Here is an 18,560-nt window from a genome sequence, read left to right on the forward strand (position 1 = left end):
TGCCGCCAAGTCTGTTGTCGCTATTGCGACGCACCGCCCGCGCAAGCTTGTTTCGGCATGGCTCTTCTTGAGCAGTTTCGTCGTCGCCTGGGACATCGGCTACATCCTCATGCGCCCACGCAGCTTCCTCGGCGGCGATCTGCACTGGCTCTGGTCGCCGTACTCGCTCTATATGAACATCGACTACGTCTATGGCCTGCCGTCCTGGGACGCCAAGGATGGATTCCCCGCAGCCCAGACGCTCATGAACGTCCTCGAAAGCATCCTCAACCTCTTCTATGTGTATCTCGTGCACGTGCGTGCGACTCCTTCGTCGCGGGCTGTTGCTCCTATCTACGGTCTAATCACCGTCACCATGACCCTCAGCAAGACCATCCTTTATGTGCTTAACGTGAGTTCACCTCCGCATTATGGAAGGGAAGCAGATCCACTGACATTCATCGCTCGCCTTGTTTTTGACGGCAGGACTACTGCTGCGGCTGGTGCAAGACTGGCCACAACGACTGGTACACGCTCATCGTCTACTGGATCCTTCCCAACGGTCTTTGGATCCTCTTCCCCGCCATCATCGCCTACGTCTTCGTCAAGGAACTCTCCACGACGCTCAAAGTGGCCGCCGGAGTTCAAGGTGCGACCGCCCCATCCCATTCACCATCCTCCGCTGCCATTGGCACCGTTGCTGCCGATGGCAACGGAGTCCAAGAGGCGGCGGCGGAAGAGGTACACAGTCTGGCAGCACACGGCTCTAACCCGTATCTGGTTGATCATTCGCAGCTCCCGAGCTGGGCACAGGACAACGCATGGATCGTAAGGGGCTACCGTCGCCCAGGAGGAGCACCACACCCCGATCCAAGCCTAAAAACCTTTGACCACGGCTCCGTCTACAAGTGCTGGCGCAGCATTTGGGCCTACTGGCACAACGAGACCGGTAAGTTTCTTTCCTCACTCATTCCGTCGAGGTCGGGACCTTGAAATCTGATGCGGCTTCGCTTTTCTCTTGGTCTGGGACAGTCAACATTCACTCACACATGTGGGGAGCTGTGTTCTCGGTGGGCCTGTCCTCTAGTCATCTGCTACAGCATCTCGGCCACCTCCCGAGCTTCATCCGACCTCTTTCGCACCATCCCATCTTTTATCCATCTAGTCTTACGTTTACCACCACGGCAGGCAAGGTGCTCCGCTTCGCATCTGCATCCTATCCCTCCGCCACAACCTCCTCTTCTGCCGTCCACAGTGCTGCCGCGACCCCAGGCTTGCTTGGTAAAGCATTCTCCTTCTTGTCTTCGTCATCCAGCGGCGCAGCAGGGCTCGCTTCCAAGGCGTCCGAGCTAGTTGTTCGCGGGCCGGACACGCTGGATGTTGCCGGCTTTACCGTGTTCTTCATTGGCTCCGTGGTGTGCCTGGGCTTTTCGGCCACGTACCATGCGATCCAGTGCCACTCGCACGGCGTCTCGAAGCGCTTCAACAAGCTCGACTATGTCGGCATCGTCGTTATGATTGTCGGCTCCTTCCTGCCCGCTCTGCACTATGGCTTCTACTGCCATCCCCACTTTCAGCTCGTCTACTCGGTCTCCATCACCACCCTCGGCGCCCTGGCGATGTACGTGGTTGTTGCGCCCTCGTACGCCACCCCCGCGTACCGACCGTATCGCACAGCTGTATTTTTGGTGCTGGGTCTTTCGGCAGTCATTCCGGTAGCGCACGTCGTGCAGATCTACGGATACCGCACCATCACCGAGACCATGGGTCTGCGATTCTTGATCCTCTCCGGTGCATTGTACGTCGTCGGTGCCCTGCTGTACGCAGCCAGGGTTCCGGAGAGGTTCGCGCCGGGGAGGTTCGATATGATCGGCGCGAGCCATCAGATCTTTCATATGCTCATCCTCGCCGCAGCTGCGGCGCACTACATCTCGATACGACGCGCCTACGCTTTCTGGCACACCGTCGAGGCGATGGGCCCGCTGGATGGCGGAAAGGCCGGAGTCTGCGCAGCGCTTCAAGCCTAAACCACCTGCAGTCGTGGGAAACATTGTAAACTAGCATTGCTGCTCATACAAACAACACCTTAATCGCGCAAAGGACCCAGACGATTGAAAACGGCACAAGGAGTCGCCAGGGCGGCAATTGGAGTGTTGATGTCGGGCTGGGTGCCGGGCGTGAGGTGTCCCGGGTGCTTCCGCTGTCGGCCTTGCCGTTCGAATTGGGACCGGTCGTGGCAGCCTTGGCGGGCTCAGCCATGTCGTGAGATTCGAGCCAGCGGTCGAGTTTGACTGCCAAGCCGTCGACTTTGGCGTTAAGCGCAGCGATGTCGCTCGCATTCGCCAACTCGGTGAGCTGCGCTGCTGTTGGCTGCGATTCATGTTGCCTAACCCGCTCTCGCTCCGAAGACACCGAGCTAGGCTCGCCCCTTTCCACGGTGTCCTGGGCGAGATCAAGGTCCGGAGCGCATGCAAAGGGACCGAGGGTGAGGAGGCTCATCTGTTGCAGCATAGCCAGCTTGCCTCGCAGCACAGCTTGCAGATGCCGCAACACCACTTGCTTGTCCGCGTCTTCGTGGCTGGGAGCAACACCGAACCCAAGCGGCGGGTTGGTAGGTCTGAGTGCCGAGACGTCCGCGAGTGAGAGCGGCTCCAACAAAACCTCTGCATCTTCTGGCTGTGCAGGGCTGCCAAGCCCAGTCATCGGCGACGAAACGAGCTGAGTCCACTCGAGCACGTCGGTCGAGGTGGGTGGAGCCACCTCCTGCTGCAATTCTCGCAGCATCAACGCCCTCTGTTCGTCATCCTCTCCGATTCCCTGCTCCAGAAGACTTGAAAAGTCGAGCCAGATCGAATGAAGCTGGGTCGACCACTGGACGAGTTTCTGATGCAGCTGAAACGATGGCTGCTTTCTGCGCACCTCTGCTTTTCCGAAGATAGTCGCGCGCAGTTCCGCCGAGACGAGCGTCTTGATCTGCTGGCCCTTTGGGAGCATCAGGACGTTGCCAAAGCCAAGATCGGGGCGTGTGATGGCGTCGGTCGAGTAGGAAGCCGCATCAACGACCGTCTGCGGTACACGCCAGTTGTGCGAGAGTCCCTCGCCGAACTCGTCTAGACTCCACGCAAGGCTCGTGGTCGGATCCAGAATCGCCGCCAGATTGTGCAGCAGGCCGAGCTCGGCCGCAATGGATCTGGCTAGAGGCAGCGAGATCCAAAGGTCGTCCCATGGTTCGAGGCCGGCAAGCGATACATCGTATGCAGTGGGCGTGAGACCGAAGCGCAACAGTCCCTGCAGAATCGTCAGCCCAGCAGCAGCCAGGATTGGGCAGAGGGTGATGTAGGGCACGCGGTGCTCGGGATCCAAGATGCGGGACACGGTGTGGTGAGGCGTGGAAGACGATGTTGAGGGCAAGTTCACCTCGAGACATGGGCACAACGAGCCGTTTGGCCGTCGGGAGAGGTGTAGCACAAACCGCAAGGGTGCGGGGCGTCGTGCTTCAAGTTGCTCCCACAGCACATCGGAGGGCGAACCGGAGTCCAGTTGATGTGGCCGCGGAGTCTTGGACGAGCCCGATCGCGGGCCACCGCCGGAAAGCCAGCGTCCTACTGCCATCCCGAAGAATTGGCTGTCAGAATAGGCGAAGCGGGCTTGCTGCCAAATTCAAAGTTCCGGTGGTAGTGTGGAAGGGTTCGAAGGTCACCTCCACCGAGTCTTGCCTCGCAGGTCGTGCGGAGGAAGAGAATCCCGAGACCCGCCACTCCTCGCCGCCACGAGGCGTATGAAAGCGCTCCCCGGAACACAAAAGCAAGGGTCCAACTTGTGTAGATGCATCGACACAGAATCCCAAACCAACAGGTGCCATTGACACAAGCACAACTCGGCTTAGCACGGTTTGCGCGTGAGGGACGGGTATCGAAATGAAACGACGGCAGCTATTGCCGCGATTCAAGACGCGTGCACACTCCGCCCACGACCACCATCACTCGCCCACATTCCCGAACGCCGTTCATCGCTAACTCCTTCCAATTGCGATGACACCCGAACAAGCCAGGGAAAAGATGACCCAGCAGCTCGTGTTGCGCAATGCTTCGAATGCAAAGACCCAATTGCCGACGCCACCGCAGACCCGCGTCTCGCAGGCTGTATCCACTCCGCCGCAGGCCAGCCGCGTCTCGCAGACTGTCGCCACGCCGCAGCCGCTATCTCGATCGCCCCTCACACTACTACCGAACGCGACCAATCAGCAGGTGCAACTCCACTTTGTACCGTCCAACAACTCAGCATTCGGATCGCCTTGGGACCAATTTTCCGTGGCATTTCTGATCAAAGCCATCCACTTCTATGACCCCGAACAGCACGGGGACGACTCGAAGAGGACGAAAGCATGGACTGCGGTTGCCAACGAGGTGCGGACAGCGCTTCAGACACATGGACTTCCTCGTCGCAACGCGAAAGAAATGATGGCGCTGTGGCGCGAATTGTCGTGGCACAGAGAGAACATTGAAATGTATAAAGATGATCTCTGGGAACCGCACTTCGACAAGTACGATCACGAAGTTGTCCGGATGATGGATGAAGTCATCCAATCTCACAGGGACCGAAAGTATGGTCGTTATTCGCAACCATTTTCTGTCGTACGTCAAAAGGCCCTAGCGGCCCGCGAAGAGAACCTAGCTTCACGCCGACAGCAGCAAGCGTTGCGTGACAGCATATCTAAGTGGTGTCCACCTCAGTTGACACCAACGAAGCAGGATCAGACCACAACTACTCCATCGCGCTCGGCGAGGCCGGAGACCAGCAACGATTCCCCGTCCGATGTGGTCGTGTACCGCAAGAGGCCCCGCGAAGCTGCCGATGAAGGGAAGGAGACCTCGTCGGACGACCCTCCCGCTGAGGCTCAACAACAAAGCGATGCGATGCTGCGGACCAAAGAAGCGGAAGTGCGCGCCATCGAAGACGCCAATGTGCAGAGGGGCGAGATGCTCAAGATCAAAGAGAAGCAGAAAGACGTGCAGAAGGAGCAGCTGGATGCGCAACAAGCCCAGCTGGATATGACCAAACAGTTGATCAAGATGGTCGAGGAATTGAAGAAAGAGATGCGCGATCTCAGGAACGATGTAGATCATGCTCAAGGTCAGATGGCCGAGGGTTTCAAGGAAAAGCTCCGCGATCTCAGGCACGAGGTAAGCCACACCCAAGGACAGATGGCGTTCATGGCTTCGATGGTCCCGGCCATGATCTCGGGGGGTGGCATGGCGGGTCGCGTCCCGCAGCCTTTGGCGAGAGCAACACCGTGGCGGGGAAAATCTCCGGACCCTGAAGAATATTGCGCCCCGACCGCCGAGTCGAGCACAGAAGCTGCAGAGTCGCCTTCCTCCTCGAAAACGCCGGGCTCACCACCAGCGCGTCGGGCGACGCGCGCCTCCACCGCCGCCAAGTGAGACACACACACACCTTCCATATTTGGCTGCCTCCACACTGCGACCTCGTCCATGCTTTCGTATCGCTACCGTATCGTTGGAATCAGAATGTACAGCTTGTTGTGTCTACCATTCGAACTTAGTGCGGGAGCTTGATATTGATTCCGCTGTCGCGGTGTTCCGGATCCGGCAGTACCCATGGGAGCACCAAGCCGCTTGGGCTAAAGTACTCGAAGAGTCCGGGTGGGTTGCAGCCCATGGCGATGCTGATCTCGTTGCCGCGCAGACAGGTAAGAGCATTCCAGAGGAGGGTTGCTACCTTGTAATCGGTGGACAAAAAGTCTCTGCCTATCTTGCAGTTGGGCGTATCGCACACGATGCCTCCGGCGCGCGGAGTCCAATAGTCTCGAAACCGACGCCAGCGGCGCGAGATGTTGCTGATGGACCACTCGAGTCGATCCAGGTTCTCCTCGAGGCCAATGCTCTGCTCTTCTGACAGCTTGCTGTTGTCGAAGGGCGACACGATGGCGGGCGACATGCCGTGCCTTTGCATGCCGCAGAGCACAAGCTGGCGACCGTCCTGGCTTTTGGCATGTTCTTCGGCCCAGTTGGCGAACGAGGTTTCGGCCTCGACATAGGGATCGTGGTGGAATCCATTGTAGGGCCCTTTGAGCCAGACTATACCGTCTGGAGTGAGGGTGACCTGCATCTTCCAGCCGTCCAGCCAGGTATGGCCTATGCGCACCCACCTCTGATCATCACGGTCACGCATTCGGGTTGGATCCACAGAGCAGTCGGTGCTTCCCCAATAGTTGGGCACGCCCGTTTCCCTGCGGAAGGCCGCTTCGTAGTAGTCCATTCGGCGCCGAGTGATAATGTGGTTGTCCGGGCAGCGGAGGTCGAGCAAATGGATCCACTGGCGGTAGATCTGGTGCTTGAGCGTCTTCATGATGCGCAGGCATCGGCCCTTGGACCAGCCGAATCGTTCTTCGAGGATGTCCAAGTCAAAGGCACGCAGCCAAGCTACATAGACCAGCAGCGCCGTCTTGCTATCCCAAAGATTTTCCTTGCCCGTCCAAATGGGGCTCAGCAGCTGCAAAGCCGAGTGGATACATTCGAACTCGAACACCGAGAGGCCAAAATATGAGAGGAACTTTTTGGCGCTGTAGGTGCGCACGATCTGGCGATACGAGATCGGCGAGAAGGTCGATTCGTCCCAAAAGCTCATAGCTGTGGCTGTTCCGAACAATAAGCGTGTCAGGAGCGGGCGCTGACAGCACAGTCGATGAGTCGGGTAGTCTCGCGGATGCAATGCGTCGACCAGGTTGGCAGTTGATCGAGGGCCAAGTGACCTTGAAAGGTAAGGTAACTTAGATCTTGTCAAGGTGCGAAGAGCGTGCCAGGATCAATGGTCTTGGTCGTGAGGACCTGACCACCGTGTCGACTCATTCAAGAAGTGCCGTGCTGGCAATAAACATCGTTTCCGAAAACCGAGTCGATGTCCATCGAGACGACCCAGACGACGACGAGGATGTTTCGGTGCGTCGTCTGGGTCTGTTCGCGTCGTTAGGGTCTGGATAAACTGGGCGCTCGGCTAGAAACTCGTGCATACAACTCATCTTATTTTGCTGCAGGAGGTTTTGGAATCATGGTGAGATTGAGATTGAGCTCAAAATCAGGCCTTTCGCCTGAGGATAGCGAGCGATACCAAACTCATCTCATCAAGGTCAGCGTATGAGATGAGTTTACCGCAAGGATTCCATCCAGAGGCAGTTTGCCAAGGCTGAAGTCATCCACATTCTCAGTCTCAACGTCAAACTCATTCTCTCCGCAATCCCAGCACACCCTGACAGCTTCACTAGGGCGATTTCGGTCTCCAATTTGGCGATAAGTTCAACGTTGGGTTGCTTCGTCTCGATGGGCTCCATGCACGCGTGCATGCATGTGCATCCGCCTGCATCATCGAGACGACCAGCCCATTCCAACGCGACGCCGTCTCGATGAAAGCCTTTGCCATTCTTCATTGAGACGGAATTCGCAGCCGTCGCGATGGTTGTCTCGATGGATTCGCTTGGAGTAGCATGTAATTCTGGCGAATCTCACACACTTCCGACACCGTCGTGCTTACAAATGGTGAGTATGAGTGTAGAATGAGCTGTTGAGACAGCAACGACCTTACCCAGATGGCGACAAGCAAGTACCACCACCATCTCAAGTTCCGGGATCAGATTCCTAATTCGAGACATCTACTTGGGCCGTGAACGAGCCAATTCGCTATTCCGACACCCAAGCTCACGGAGACGTGGATTCCATCCATACAGCGCAGATCGAGCTACTCCATCGTGATGAGAACCCCGTTCAAGCCCCGACCTCTCGACCATTCCAACACGACGGGCGTACCGAGACCGCCATACTGCCGCGCAAAACTTGATCTTGACTTTTGGCTGGAAAATGTGGCATTGCCAATCCAACAGACGTGAAGTGGGAACAAACGACGATCAACCAGGCAAGACACTGCATGGCAGCTTTGGCAGAGCGGTCAAGGGTGGCGAGACGTGATGCTTGCACACCGGTCTAGAAGATGTGACGAGCCGTTTGCCGGGAAAAGTCACTGCGTGTCCGTTAGAGGAAAGGATAGGCTCACTTTGCCTTTTTGCCGTCGACGGCTACGGTCTCTCTCCACGACTTGCGAGCCTTCCAGCCAAGCTCTTCCTCGCCGCTGCACCACCACATGCTCGCAGCAAAGCCTGGACCTCCGACGAGCGAGGCAACAATGAAGCCGGTGGTGGTCTTTTCCAGCCACGGCGAGCCGGCGGGCGCCTTGGCGATGGCCTTGTCGCACTCGATATCGAGAGGCGACCTGGGCTCTCCGCTGACTGGGTGGATAGCGTCATTGTTCCTGAACGTTGTCTTCTCGGCCGCCACGAGCAGAATGAGTGCCAGTGCGACGCCGCCGACGTCGCCGAGCCAGAAGTACGAGAATGCATCGAGCCTCTCGCCATTGACCCAGACGCCGCGGATGATGCGGTTGAGACCGAACCAGTAGATGAAGGCGGAGAAGGCGGCCATCTTGCGATAGTACGACCAGGTACGCTCAAAAGCGTAGCTGACACCCTCGGCATCGAAGCGGCGAATGACGCTGCGGGATTTGACTTCGTCGTTGACCTTGGGTGTGCGCAAGCTGAGCCACGCGATCGGGAGGTAGGAGAGGCCGGCAAACTGAATAGCGAGCGCGGCATGGTGCCACAGGGCGCCCTCGGGGTCGGCGAAGACGGCAAGAGCCACGGTGGTACCAAAGAGGACGTGCACCAAGTTGGCAATGTAGATATTCGACGAGGGCGTGGGCACGGGGAGCACCGAAGCCTTGGAGGCCTTCATGGAGCTGTAGGCTGCAGGAAGGTACACAAATGTGTAGAAAAGGCAGGCCCATGGACCGACGCCGGCAGCTGCGCCAATGATGTTGAGAGGCACAAGGAAGACGCCCGAGTTGAGCAAGGACTTGCGGTTAGGCGAGGCCGCCTGGAAGGAGAGGCGATAGGAAAGAGGGAGCGTGAAGGCGATCATGATGGAGAATAGGCCGACGTTGAGGCGCTTGGCCGTGTTGGCTTTGAAGAAGCCCATTGTGGTGCAGAGCGTGTTATCAAGCAGGGGCAGTGCGCCGTGGGAGAAGTCGGTGGGCAACTTTTGGCGCGACGGAAGATTGCACGACTGCGAAAGAGCACGAAGCTTGTTGTCCGGCGAGAGCAGGAATGCAGTGTACGTGGTAGCTGCAAAGGCCAGCACTCCGGCGACGGCCAGGGTCAGGATCGGAAGAATGGATCCTTTCGCCATCTTGATTGCACGGTCTCCAGCCTTGGTTCCAATGTAAAACTTGCGCGTGGGAGGAGCAGCGATCGTCGTGACCTTGTGTGCAGCTCCGAGGTATTCCAGAACAACGACAGCCGATCGAGAGGTCGCAAGGGGCCGTAAGGAGTAAAGACGGATGGGACCAGGGAACGGATGGATGGGGTCAGAAAGAAAGGATGCCGACGTGGAAAATTCCTAAAGTCGCAGTCGGTCAGTCAGTGAACGAGTGGACGGCTTCGTTCGCATTCCGCACGAGCATCCGGTGGAGTGCGGCTGATCCTGCGTCCCATTTTTGGCAAGTTGTTGCCTGCGTCGTGTGGACGTGTTTTTTCTGGACTGTGCTCGTGGACCGTGGCTGCATGGGCCGTGCATGCAGGAAAATGACGGTCTGGACGCTGTGAAAACTGGAACGTGCGTCCAAGGCAAGCTTTGTTTGGTCCGCATCCGCATCCGCTTTTTCTCTCCACTCAGCTGCTGCTGAGCACTGACGTATTTCGGCAATTTCTGTGCCTTCTCGTTCCTGCGCACGGTGGCGACCTTGCCCGGTCGCATTCAAAGAAAAAAAAACAAATGACCTAAATCTCGATTCGGCGTAACATGCTTGAAGATTGCGCAGGGCTCGGAGGTCGGCGTGCGCCGGGTGTTGGTCTCGGCGGGCAAGAGAAAGAGCTTGGCGCCTCCACTCTTTCTTGCGCAGGGGCAGCGGTGCGCAAGCGAAATTAACAGCGACCTGCGCTCAGCTCTTCCTCCTGCCTTGATGCCTTACTCCCATCATCTCTTCCATGTCCCTCCGCTTCTTCGAAAGCTGGAGAACAGTCCATTCTCGTCCCCAGCATGGTGCTCGGTCTCGGAAAATCTAGCAAGAAGAAGCAGGCCAAGGAGCAGCAGTCGCTGGCGGCTGCTGCTGGGCCCTCGACCCCTTCGTTCCCACAAGTGGGCGACCGCAATTCCTCCCGCCCAGCTGTCGGCGATGGCTCCAACGGCGTACCATCAGCACCCGTCTCGTACAAGTATGGCAACAGCATCTCCAAGTCTGTCGTTGACCTGGCAGGGCTGCCCATCAACGTCTTCGGTCTATCGCAGCTCACACCCGCACCTTCTCGCGCAAGCGCGCCTCCTCCGCCGCCCGTCTGCGTTGTCATCCACTTACACGGCCGAGGTGGCACGGCAGACAAGGAGGAAAAGATCGCGCGCCAGCTGTATGACCGCATCGCGCGAGACAAGGACAGATACCGCGCTCAACAAGAGGAGGGCATGGTCGCCACCTCGTCTATACAGCGCGACCACATTGTGGTCACTTTTGACGCGCGCAACCACGGTCACCGCACTACCAATCTCGAGGGCCAAAAGGCATGGAAGCAGGGCAATACGCAACATGCTATGGACTTGTATGGAATGATCGTCGGCGGCGCACGCGATGCCTCCTTCGTGGTCGACTTTCTCTCTTCTTACCTCTTCCCGCACGACGAACGCACGGTGGCCGAATGGGTCGTCACAGGCAAGTCGCTTGGAGGTCACTCGGCCTGGCATGTGCTTGCAAACGAGCCCCGCATCAGCATCGGCGTCCCATTCATCGGCATGCCCGACTACTCGCGTCTGCTCGCTTCACGCACACGCACCTCGTTTGTTGCCAACGCGCCTCCCTACGTGCCAGCCAGCCTCAAGACTCTGGTTGACAAGATCGATCCAGCCCAGACACCGTACGACAGTTTCGACGCGCGTCGCAATCCCTTTTGGGGAAAGAAGATCTGCGTGCTCAGTGGCGCCAACGATAAGCTGGTGCTGTGGGACTGGAACGAGGACTTCCTCAAGGCACTCGTTGTCGGCGAACCGTCAGGCCCCAAGGGCGAGATGCCGGGGCTCAAGATCCATCGTCGACCCGGCGTTGGCCATGAAGTGACCGAAGAGATGGTGGAAGAGGCAGGCGAATGGATCTGGCGGTGGGGCATCGTGGCGCCCGCATGATCTTGGCGAAGAAGGTCCGAAGCGGGTGCGTTTATCGGCCGAGTTGATCAGCCAGATTGGACTTGGACCGAGATGGAGGCGTCGACCAATGCAGTCGAGTTGTTTAGAAATCCAATTTTCGATTTCGGCACAGCAGCCTGAGCCTCACAGTCAGCAGCGCTGGTCGGACGGGCATGCGCTCTGAGCAGTGTGAATCGGAGACAGAGCGCGCATTCAACACCGGCTACCCGCTCGGAGCGCACAACCGGAGAGCCGCGCGATCCCCAGCTCGGCAGCATTAAGGCATACCGCCCAGCTGGATCGTCCCCAACCACCATCCACCATACCCTCCAAACCACTCCGCATTGCCTTTGCACTCATCCTGCTCTGCAGCTGCATTTCTCACTTTAATCCTCTCGTCCAGCCAGATACAAAGTTGTCCAAAATGGGAAAGCAGATCGACCTCAACGAGCTCAAGAACCACAAGTCGGGTACGTAGGCTGCAGCTCTATCTGCTGTGATTGAATGTGCAGGCGGTTGCTGACCTTCTCCTCCTGCTTCGCTCATTTGGGTATCTGCAACCCTGCATCATCCTTGCTTTTACTTGATGCATGCAGCCGACTCGGCATGGGTTGCCGTTGACGGCAAGGTCTATGATGTGACTGAGTTCCTCGACGACGTAAGTGCCCATCCTCCTGAGCTCAATGGCGATTGACACCCTTGCTGACCGTCTTCCACCTTGAATCGCCAAATCGGGCTCGGTTGACTAAACGCAGCACCCGGGTGGAAAGAAGATCCTGCTCAAGAACTGCGGCAAGGACGCTACCGAGGCTTTCTGGACCTACCACGGCGAGAAGGTGCTCGAGAAGACCGGCAAAGACTTTGAGATCGGCGAGTTCAAGGACTCCGCCAAGCTCTAGAGGCCTTTGTATGCGCATTCATCGATCCTCGGCACAAGTAATACAAGCGCCAGACGCGCACTCATCTGGAATCGATTCGAGAACTGTGAGCTTCCGTCCGCGCAGCCCTACTATGGGTGTCTCTCGAGACTCTGCTGCCATGTGAGACTCCGTGGGAAACGGTGGCAAAGCTGTTCATCGAGAAGTTGCTGCGTCAGAGGAAAACGGTGCAGCCAAGGGCACTTTCAGCGTGGCTTGGGGTCGCACTCCTCAGATGGCTTTTTGCGGAGAGAATCATAAGATCGCAGTATCTGATCGAGCGTGCGAGCTGCTTTGGACTGCATGGCGTTTGCAATCGAGTGTGTGAACAAGCCCATAGTCAGACCGAGATCCCTGCTATGCTAACCTCATCGGTTAGATAGCGGCATGCGGCTGAATTTGCCGGTCATGCTCCGCATTCAGGGTCCACGGCTTCAAGCCACGTCCGTTTCTTTTTCTTCCACTAGTCCAATTGGCCCATTCGCAAGCAGTCTGATTCCGGTTGCCTCACCTCGACCACGAAGCTCCACAGCATGACGACATGACAAACACAGAACCGGCGGACACCTCCGCCACCAGCGCAGCGAGCGCCAAACGGGCGGCGTGCTCGCAGTGGACCCACAGCGACCGGATCAAGCGCGAGTCGAGACACATCTTCAACAAGCTGCACAGCATCGCCGCAGATGCCGACTTTGTGCGCCGAATTCACCATCGCCACCCTTCCCTGCTGGTCACGGCCAACCTGCGCTGTGGAGCTTGGTACACCGATCCGGCCATCACGTCGGCCGTGTCGTACTTCAAGTCCACCGACGGTCACACGCACCAGTGGAGCTTTAGCTTGAAGCGCTCCAACCTACATGTGGTCCCCGCCATCTTGCGAGCAGGCGGGGCCATCGTTGTCGACTCGACGCGCAGAGGGAAAAGCATGCCAGATGCTCTTAGCAAGACTATCCCCGTCTGGTGCGCGGTGCTCAACGCGGCATCGCAGAGAAAGTATGGAGTGCCTACTTCGGAGTCGGAAGCATTCGGATTGCATACGCCAACATGGATGATCCCTCCATCAGAACACGATCAGATCCGGGCTCGCATTGACGGCTTCGTCGCAGCGCTTTTGGACTCTGACCTCGATGTGCCCAGGCTCGACAAGCCGCTCCAACCGATCTTTGTCACGCCGCAGACCGACCTCGACACGCTCCCCAGCTCGCTTGCCAACGCGACTGCGACGGAGATTGTGCCCATCGTATTGCTGTCCGCATCGAGATTCATCTCTGACTCGGCGAAGCTGGACTCAAACCCGACTGAAGGGGCAGAGACAGACGCCAAGGGCTTTGTGTATGTGCAGGGCGCAGGTGACGACCACGAGAATTGGGCTCGAGGCCTCACGCCAGACCTTTTTTGGCAGCACAACGAGGCTTTGCTGGCGTGCGAGAAGGACCTACTGGAAGAGGCGGTCGACAACCTGGTAAAGCATCATTCAACTGCGAGTGGCAGCAGCGCACACTGGTTCACACCTCGCGCTGCAGGATCCGAGCCGAGCGATGGAGCCGACGCTGCCGACCGACTGGCAGGTACGCCAGAAGGCGATGTGGAAGTTGGCGATACTGGCATCTTCATCGGGGCACGCACAGCTGAGCACGACTTTTCACCGAACGAGCGGACGCTGTACAATCTTATCGTTCATTTCACCAGCCTTCCATCCCCCGCTGGCCTTTCGGATTTCTCTTCCGACCTTGCGGCGCTCGATGTTTCCGATTCCGATGCAACGTCCAGCGTCTACCCACTACACATGTCGCCAAACAAGAAAGGTCTCCTGGCCATCCGCACGGCATTCTCGCCGGCGATCGCGCGTGCTTACCGCACACTGGTCGATCCAGCAAGCGCGGTAGGAAGTCGGCCAAAGATTCTCGTGTGCTGCCAAGACGGTAAGGATCTGTCGGGCAGTCTTGTGGTTGCGATCCTGGCAGCATGCTTTACAGACTCGCGCCAGCTCATCACTGCAGATGAATCCAAGCGCGAACACGAGCTGGCACTCACCAAAGACACCACACGGCGCCGGTTGCAGTGGCTCGTCAGCGCCAGCCCGCGTGCAGCACCAAGCAGGGCATTCCTGCTGCGCGTCAACGAGCTTCTTCTCAGTCACAAGCACAAACCAGCACCAACATAGAATCATCATCTACATCAATGTAATTCTATGCATCGACCCGGGTGCTGTTGAAAGGCGAACTAGAAGCCACCGCTGAGGTTGTGTCCGTGGTCGTCGCGGATGCTCTGACTGCTGCCACTGGGGCTGTCCGGCGCAGACGAGTCGGACTCGGTGTCGGATTCGGCGGCGCGCGTTTCGCCGAGCACCATGCGTGCGCGCTTGCGCTTGTTCTTGGCCTGCGCGATGTCGGGTTCCGCTTCGGCCTCGGCAAGTGCAGGCTGGTCCAGGTCGCGCTCGGCGTCGAGTCGACGTGCGCGGTTCTTGATCTCCCTCGCGTGCATCCCAGCACGGCCGGCTGCAGACACGTCGATCTGTGTCGCTTTCGAATGCAGCAGCTGCTCCTCGACTTGGCCACTCCGGCGAGACACCTGCGCGGAGGTGGGTCGAGTCTCGCTACGCTTCTTTGCCGGACGTTGTTCACCGTTCGGTCCACCCGACTTGGCTAGCATATCTTCCTCGACATATAGCATCAAGTTGATCACTCCCGAGTCGAGAGTTTTGATGGGCCGAACCTTGGGTACCGCATCGACACCTTCCGGCGTTTGCTGGCGCGTTCTCTGCCCTCGACCCAGATTCTCGTTATCGGCGGGGATCCAGTCGCCTGTGTTGGGCTCGTTTCGATCTTTTCCGGTGGGAGAAGTGTCCTCGTCGTTCATTTCGAGCACAATGGCAAACGTGAGTTCGGTGGCAGCATTGGCGTCGGGGCCATCGCCAGCTTTGGAAGGAGGAGCAGGTGGGATGTCAAAGAGGATGCCATCGACGACCATGAGCTTCTGCATGAATCCGCGAAAGATGAGTTCGAGCTCGGCGCTCGTGACATTGCTCGAGATCGCAAGATCTCTATCGCGCAGATCGATTGCCGATGACGGGAGGATGTAGTCCAGGCTGAAGATGAAGCGCTCGTACGCATCCGCTGCGTTCGCATCGCTTTCATTCGTCGATTCACTGGCGTTGTTACCGCATTGAGCATCAGCCACGACGTTGGGACGAACGACGAGAATGACCTTGCTGACGCTCGACCGTTCGATCTCGCGCCGGAGCGCGGCGAGCACGCGCGAGATGTACTCGTTCAGGCCGGGATGGCGCGACTGATAGCAGGGGTGGCTGTACTTTTTACGCCGCGCGAATACATCGAATGGGTAGACGGAGCGTAGGCATAAGATCGTGTGGAAGGCCACCTCGAGAAAGTCGATGATGCCCGAGATGAGCTGATTGTAGGTGAGCGGCGAGTCTTGGAGCAGGTCGCGAGGAGGTACGCCGTCGCGATCCGGGTCGATCTGCCTAGCCTTTCCTTTGTCCATGACTGTTGATCGTGCTATGGCGCTGCCATTTTGGCCTCGGTCTGCCGCTTCTATGGCGAGTGCAGGTCCAGCAGCAAGATGGATGGAGCCGAAAGGTGTTGTTCCGGCTGAGCTCTTGGGCGGCTTCAGGGTCCAACCGCCGTGGCGTGTCTGGATCGCCGAATCTGTGCCGATCTGACCCGATCAAAATCCCTCCACTTTCAAGAGCGGAGGAGGGTTCAAGAAGAAAGGTTGACGGCTTCCTCCTCCTACCCTCTTCCACTCCTCCAAACCCTGTCAACGCCGGCTTCCGTGTGACATCAACGCATCAGTCAGGCACTTCACAAGTCGCTCACGTAGGATGTGGGCTGTTTCTTCGTCATCGAGTGCAGCAAGGCACATTGCTGCTGGCAGGGCATGCTCCAGCGGCTCCGCTTCTGTCACTAGGGTGTTACGGTCGGCATATCAGACCACACGGCTGGCTTCAACATCAGCGGCTGCGGGCCCCAGCACACCGCCCGTGATCAGGGAAGGTGGAAAGATCCGACGCTTCTCGTCCCCGAAAGTTCGCAGACACCTTGGAGACAAGCCTGGACCGAGCGCAACTCAGAACAAGGCGGTCCCCTTGGACCGCACCGACAAGCGACCCGAGTCGCGACAGAGGCTATCTGGCTTTTCGAAACCTAAAAGCAATCGCCGTGGTAGGAGCCTGTACAAGTCAAAGCAGAGCTTTACCTTCAAGCTTTCCTCCTCCTCTAGCGATCCTCACACGCGAAACGCAAGTGCTCAATCCACCTCCGACGACGTTTCGTCGAGCAACCAAGATCCCCCACATCGGGAGGGCTCGGCTTCTATAAAATCTGAAGATTCAGGCCAAGGCGCGAAAGTTCAGACCGAGACACCGGATCAAGAGGACGGGGAGAGCGCAGCAGGGCTTTCGGAGACTTCAGGGACGGATCCGCCACCAAATGATCAGCTGGTGACCGCAGAGGAGCGCCTGCGTGCGTTTTTTGCGGCCAAGACGGGAAGACCTTCCAGCACCTCGCTCAAGGCGACCTTGGCAGAGGAATCAGGAGAAGACTGGTCGTCGACGTACCCGATAGATCAAGGCTTGCAGCTCGATTCCATCACGCTCGATGATGCTGCCAGTCAACCGGTTGCTTCCTTCATTGAAGAGACAGCCCCTCCCACTTTTTCAAGGCCCAAACTTGCCGATCTGCAGCGGGCTGGGCAGGGCGACGAGTTCATCGGACTTTATCGATCCGACACCGTATGGGATCCCAACAAGGAGTACGCCATCATGCCCGATGGTCCTGAGCGCACGACGATCGTGGCCAAGGTGCTGGATCGGGCGCCTGCACAGCACATCATGGTGATTCTGGACGGCGACAATCTGCTTTTCGCGCCACGCCATATGAACGAGGGCTATGCTGGCGGCAAGTTTGTCTACAACGAGCTGCGCGAGCGGATTGCCAAGAAGCATCGTCTCAACCCGCAGAACTTGGACCTGCGCATCCACGTCTTCAGTGCGCTGAATTCACTTGCCACCGTGCTCAGCAAGGCGCGCGTCATGCGTAAGGATTTTTTCTTCGACTTTATGCAGGGTATCATCGACAGCGGGCCGTACAACTATGTGATCAATGTGGGCAAGGCGGATCAGGCTGCCGACATTCGCGTCAAGGCGGCGCTCGCCGATGCGATCCGCGATCCGCGTTGCTTCCGCGCCTATCTTGGCGGTTTGGACGACTATGGGTACAAGGAGGACCTCAATCTGATTCACGAGCGCGGCTTGCTCGAGAGCAAGGTCAACTTGATCCAGGTGCCCGGTTTCGCGCGCGATTCGAACGTGTACAAAGCATACGCGCATCGAGCGATCGATCTCGACTATCTGTTCAAGAACCAAATGATGGCTCTGGAGGACATGCAGCGATACGTGAGCACCGCCATGCCGACTTCGCTCGTAGCGTTGATGAATCCAGACTGACAGCCCCTGATGTTGCCCCCTGACCGCCTACAGGACGAGGAAGCGTTCAAGACAGAAGACACGGTGGTGAAGGCGGTCTCGAAAGTCCCTTGTGCCTTCCACCACTTGGTCAAGGCGGGCTGCAACAGTGGTGACTCGTGCCAGTACTCGCACGAGCCTATCTCTGACAAGCACAAGAAACGCCTCCGCGAACGGTACAAGCAGCGCAAGTGCCCAATCGTGATGAGGGGGGAACAGTGCCACTTTGGCGAAGACTGCCTCTTTTCGTAAGTGCAACAATATTCCGCAGGATAGGGCCGGCGGTCGAGCGTCTTCGAGGGTCACAGTGTGAGGGAATACCCACTCTGCCACACGCCGTTCGCCTGCTCGCGTTCCTCCATACGCGGCATTGACCACACTCGCTGACTTTCTCTTGCTTTGGCCTTCTCATGCTTTGGGTTGCGTCTTTGCAGACACTGAAGCTTTTTTTGCACGGACACTATCTACAGTCATCCCAAGCGTCAGCATCTGACGGTCTGCTCGCGCGCACAAAGATGGTGTTACAGTATCAGTGCACTCGGAAAGGTCCAGTGCCAAGGCTCGGGAGCGACAGACGCGAAGAGAGGTGGATGCCATGTGACACCAGGAACGAGCCTCGCCACAGGGGCAACGTCGGTGCACCGTGTCGTCAGGCATCATGACCAAGGGGGCCCTGAGAGGAGCCTCGCCAGTGCCACGTGTGATCACACCGAGGTCTTGGCAGTCCTCGTACTTCTTGCTCATGACTTTACGGCACGCAACGACGCGATAACCTCGTTGCGGAGCTAAGCCGGCGGGCAGAACTCTTGGCGTCGTGCCTCGCGGTGTGCAGTCATAGCATGTCAGCCAGCCCGAAGCGGCCTGCCAAGACAAGATCGTTCGCTCCTCCACGAGCGCTGAGCGGAGCGACCTCGGACGAGGCCGGTAAGGCTTCGCTGTGGTGAATGA

At 58.0% G+C, this 18,560-nt stretch overlaps 9 protein-coding genes across 9 annotated transcripts, besides 3 other annotated features; 5 read left to right on the forward strand and 4 right to left on the reverse strand.

The window, feature by feature from the left end:
- Positions 1–109: 109 nt before the first annotated feature.
- On the forward strand, positions 110–2,006 carry PAN0_003c1788 (uncharacterized protein; the record flags this gene model as incomplete). The annotated part of the gene is made up of 3 exons (XM_014802746.1): positions 110–391; positions 466–928; positions 1,012–2,006. 3 exons carry the CDS (start codon positions 110–112, stop codon positions 2,004–2,006), a joined length of 1,740 nt encoding a protein of 579 aa, XP_014658232.1.
- A 43-nt stretch (positions 2,007–2,049) lies between these two features.
- PAN0_003d1789 (uncharacterized protein) lies at positions 2,050–3,591 on the reverse strand (the record flags this gene model as incomplete). The annotated part of the gene is made up of 1 exon (XM_014802747.1): positions 2,050–3,591. One exon carries the CDS (start codon positions 3,589–3,591, stop codon positions 2,050–2,052), a length of 1,542 nt encoding a protein of 513 aa, XP_014658233.1.
- Positions 3,592–4,010: 419 nt separating this feature from the next.
- PAN0_003c1790 (uncharacterized protein) lies at positions 4,011–5,420 on the forward strand (the record flags this gene model as incomplete). The annotated part of the gene is made up of 1 exon (XM_014802748.1): positions 4,011–5,420. The coding sequence occupies one exon, from the start codon at positions 4,011–4,013 to the stop codon at positions 5,418–5,420; it is 1,410 nt and encodes a 469-aa protein (XP_014658234.1).
- A 118-nt stretch (positions 5,421–5,538) lies between these two features.
- PAN0_003d1791 (uncharacterized protein) lies at positions 5,539–7,423 on the reverse strand (the record flags this gene model as incomplete). The annotated part of the gene is made up of 2 exons (XM_014802749.1): positions 5,539–6,751; positions 7,245–7,423. 2 exons carry the CDS (start codon positions 7,421–7,423, stop codon positions 5,539–5,541), a joined length of 1,392 nt encoding a protein of 463 aa, XP_014658235.1.
- Positions 7,424–8,039: 616 nt separating this feature from the next.
- PAN0_003d1792 (uncharacterized protein) lies at positions 8,040–9,504 on the reverse strand (the record flags this gene model as incomplete). The annotated part of the gene is made up of 2 exons (XM_014802750.1): positions 8,040–9,440; positions 9,499–9,504. The coding sequence occupies 2 exons, from the start codon at positions 9,502–9,504 to the stop codon at positions 8,040–8,042; spliced, it is 1,407 nt and encodes a 468-aa protein (XP_014658236.1).
- A 575-nt stretch (positions 9,505–10,079) lies between these two features.
- PAN0_003c1793 (alpha/beta-hydrolase) lies at positions 10,080–11,210 on the forward strand (the record flags this gene model as incomplete). Its single annotated transcript, XM_014802751.1, has 1 exon — positions 10,080–11,210. The coding sequence occupies one exon, from the start codon at positions 10,080–10,082 to the stop codon at positions 11,208–11,210; it is 1,131 nt and encodes a 376-aa protein (XP_014658237.1).
- A 424-nt stretch (positions 11,211–11,634) lies between these two features.
- Positions 11,635–12,109, forward strand: PAN0_003c1794 (cytochrome b5 protein; the record flags this gene model as incomplete). The annotated part of the gene is made up of 3 exons (XM_014802752.1): positions 11,635–11,680; positions 11,807–11,868; positions 11,966–12,109. 3 exons carry the CDS (start codon positions 11,635–11,637, stop codon positions 12,107–12,109), a joined length of 252 nt encoding a protein of 83 aa, XP_014658238.1.
- Positions 12,110–12,668: 559 nt separating this feature from the next.
- On the forward strand, positions 12,669–14,291 carry PAN0_003c1795 (initiator tRNA phosphoribosyl transferase; the record flags this gene model as incomplete). Its single annotated transcript, XM_014802753.1, has 1 exon — positions 12,669–14,291. The coding sequence occupies one exon, from the start codon at positions 12,669–12,671 to the stop codon at positions 14,289–14,291; it is 1,623 nt and encodes a 540-aa protein (XP_014658239.1).
- A 59-nt stretch (positions 14,292–14,350) lies between these two features.
- PAN0_003d1796 (mitotic spindle checkpoint horma domain-containing protein) lies at positions 14,351–15,631 on the reverse strand (the record flags this gene model as incomplete). The annotated part of the gene is made up of 1 exon (XM_014802754.1): positions 14,351–15,631. One exon carries the CDS (start codon positions 15,629–15,631, stop codon positions 14,351–14,353), a length of 1,281 nt encoding a protein of 426 aa, XP_014658240.1.
- Positions 15,632–15,971: 340 nt separating this feature from the next.
- Positions 15,972–17,543: a sequence feature (In-frame stop codon was detected at splice-junction site;~sodium transport ATPase 5).
- Positions 17,544–17,627: 84 nt separating this feature from the next.
- Positions 17,628–17,860: a sequence feature (In-frame stop codon was detected at splice-junction site;~sodium transport ATPase 5).
- Positions 17,861–18,444: 584 nt separating this feature from the next.
- Positions 18,445–18,552: a sequence feature (In-frame stop codon was detected at splice-junction site;~sodium transport ATPase 5).
- Positions 18,553–18,560: the final 8 nt, after the last annotated feature.

This window comes from Moesziomyces antarcticus (genome assembly GCF_000747765.1).
Source record: "Moesziomyces antarcticus DNA, scaffold: scaffold_v10003, strain JCM 10317, whole genome shotgun sequence".
Lineage (NCBI taxonomy): Eukaryota > Fungi > Basidiomycota > Ustilaginomycetes > Ustilaginales > Ustilaginaceae > Moesziomyces > Moesziomyces antarcticus.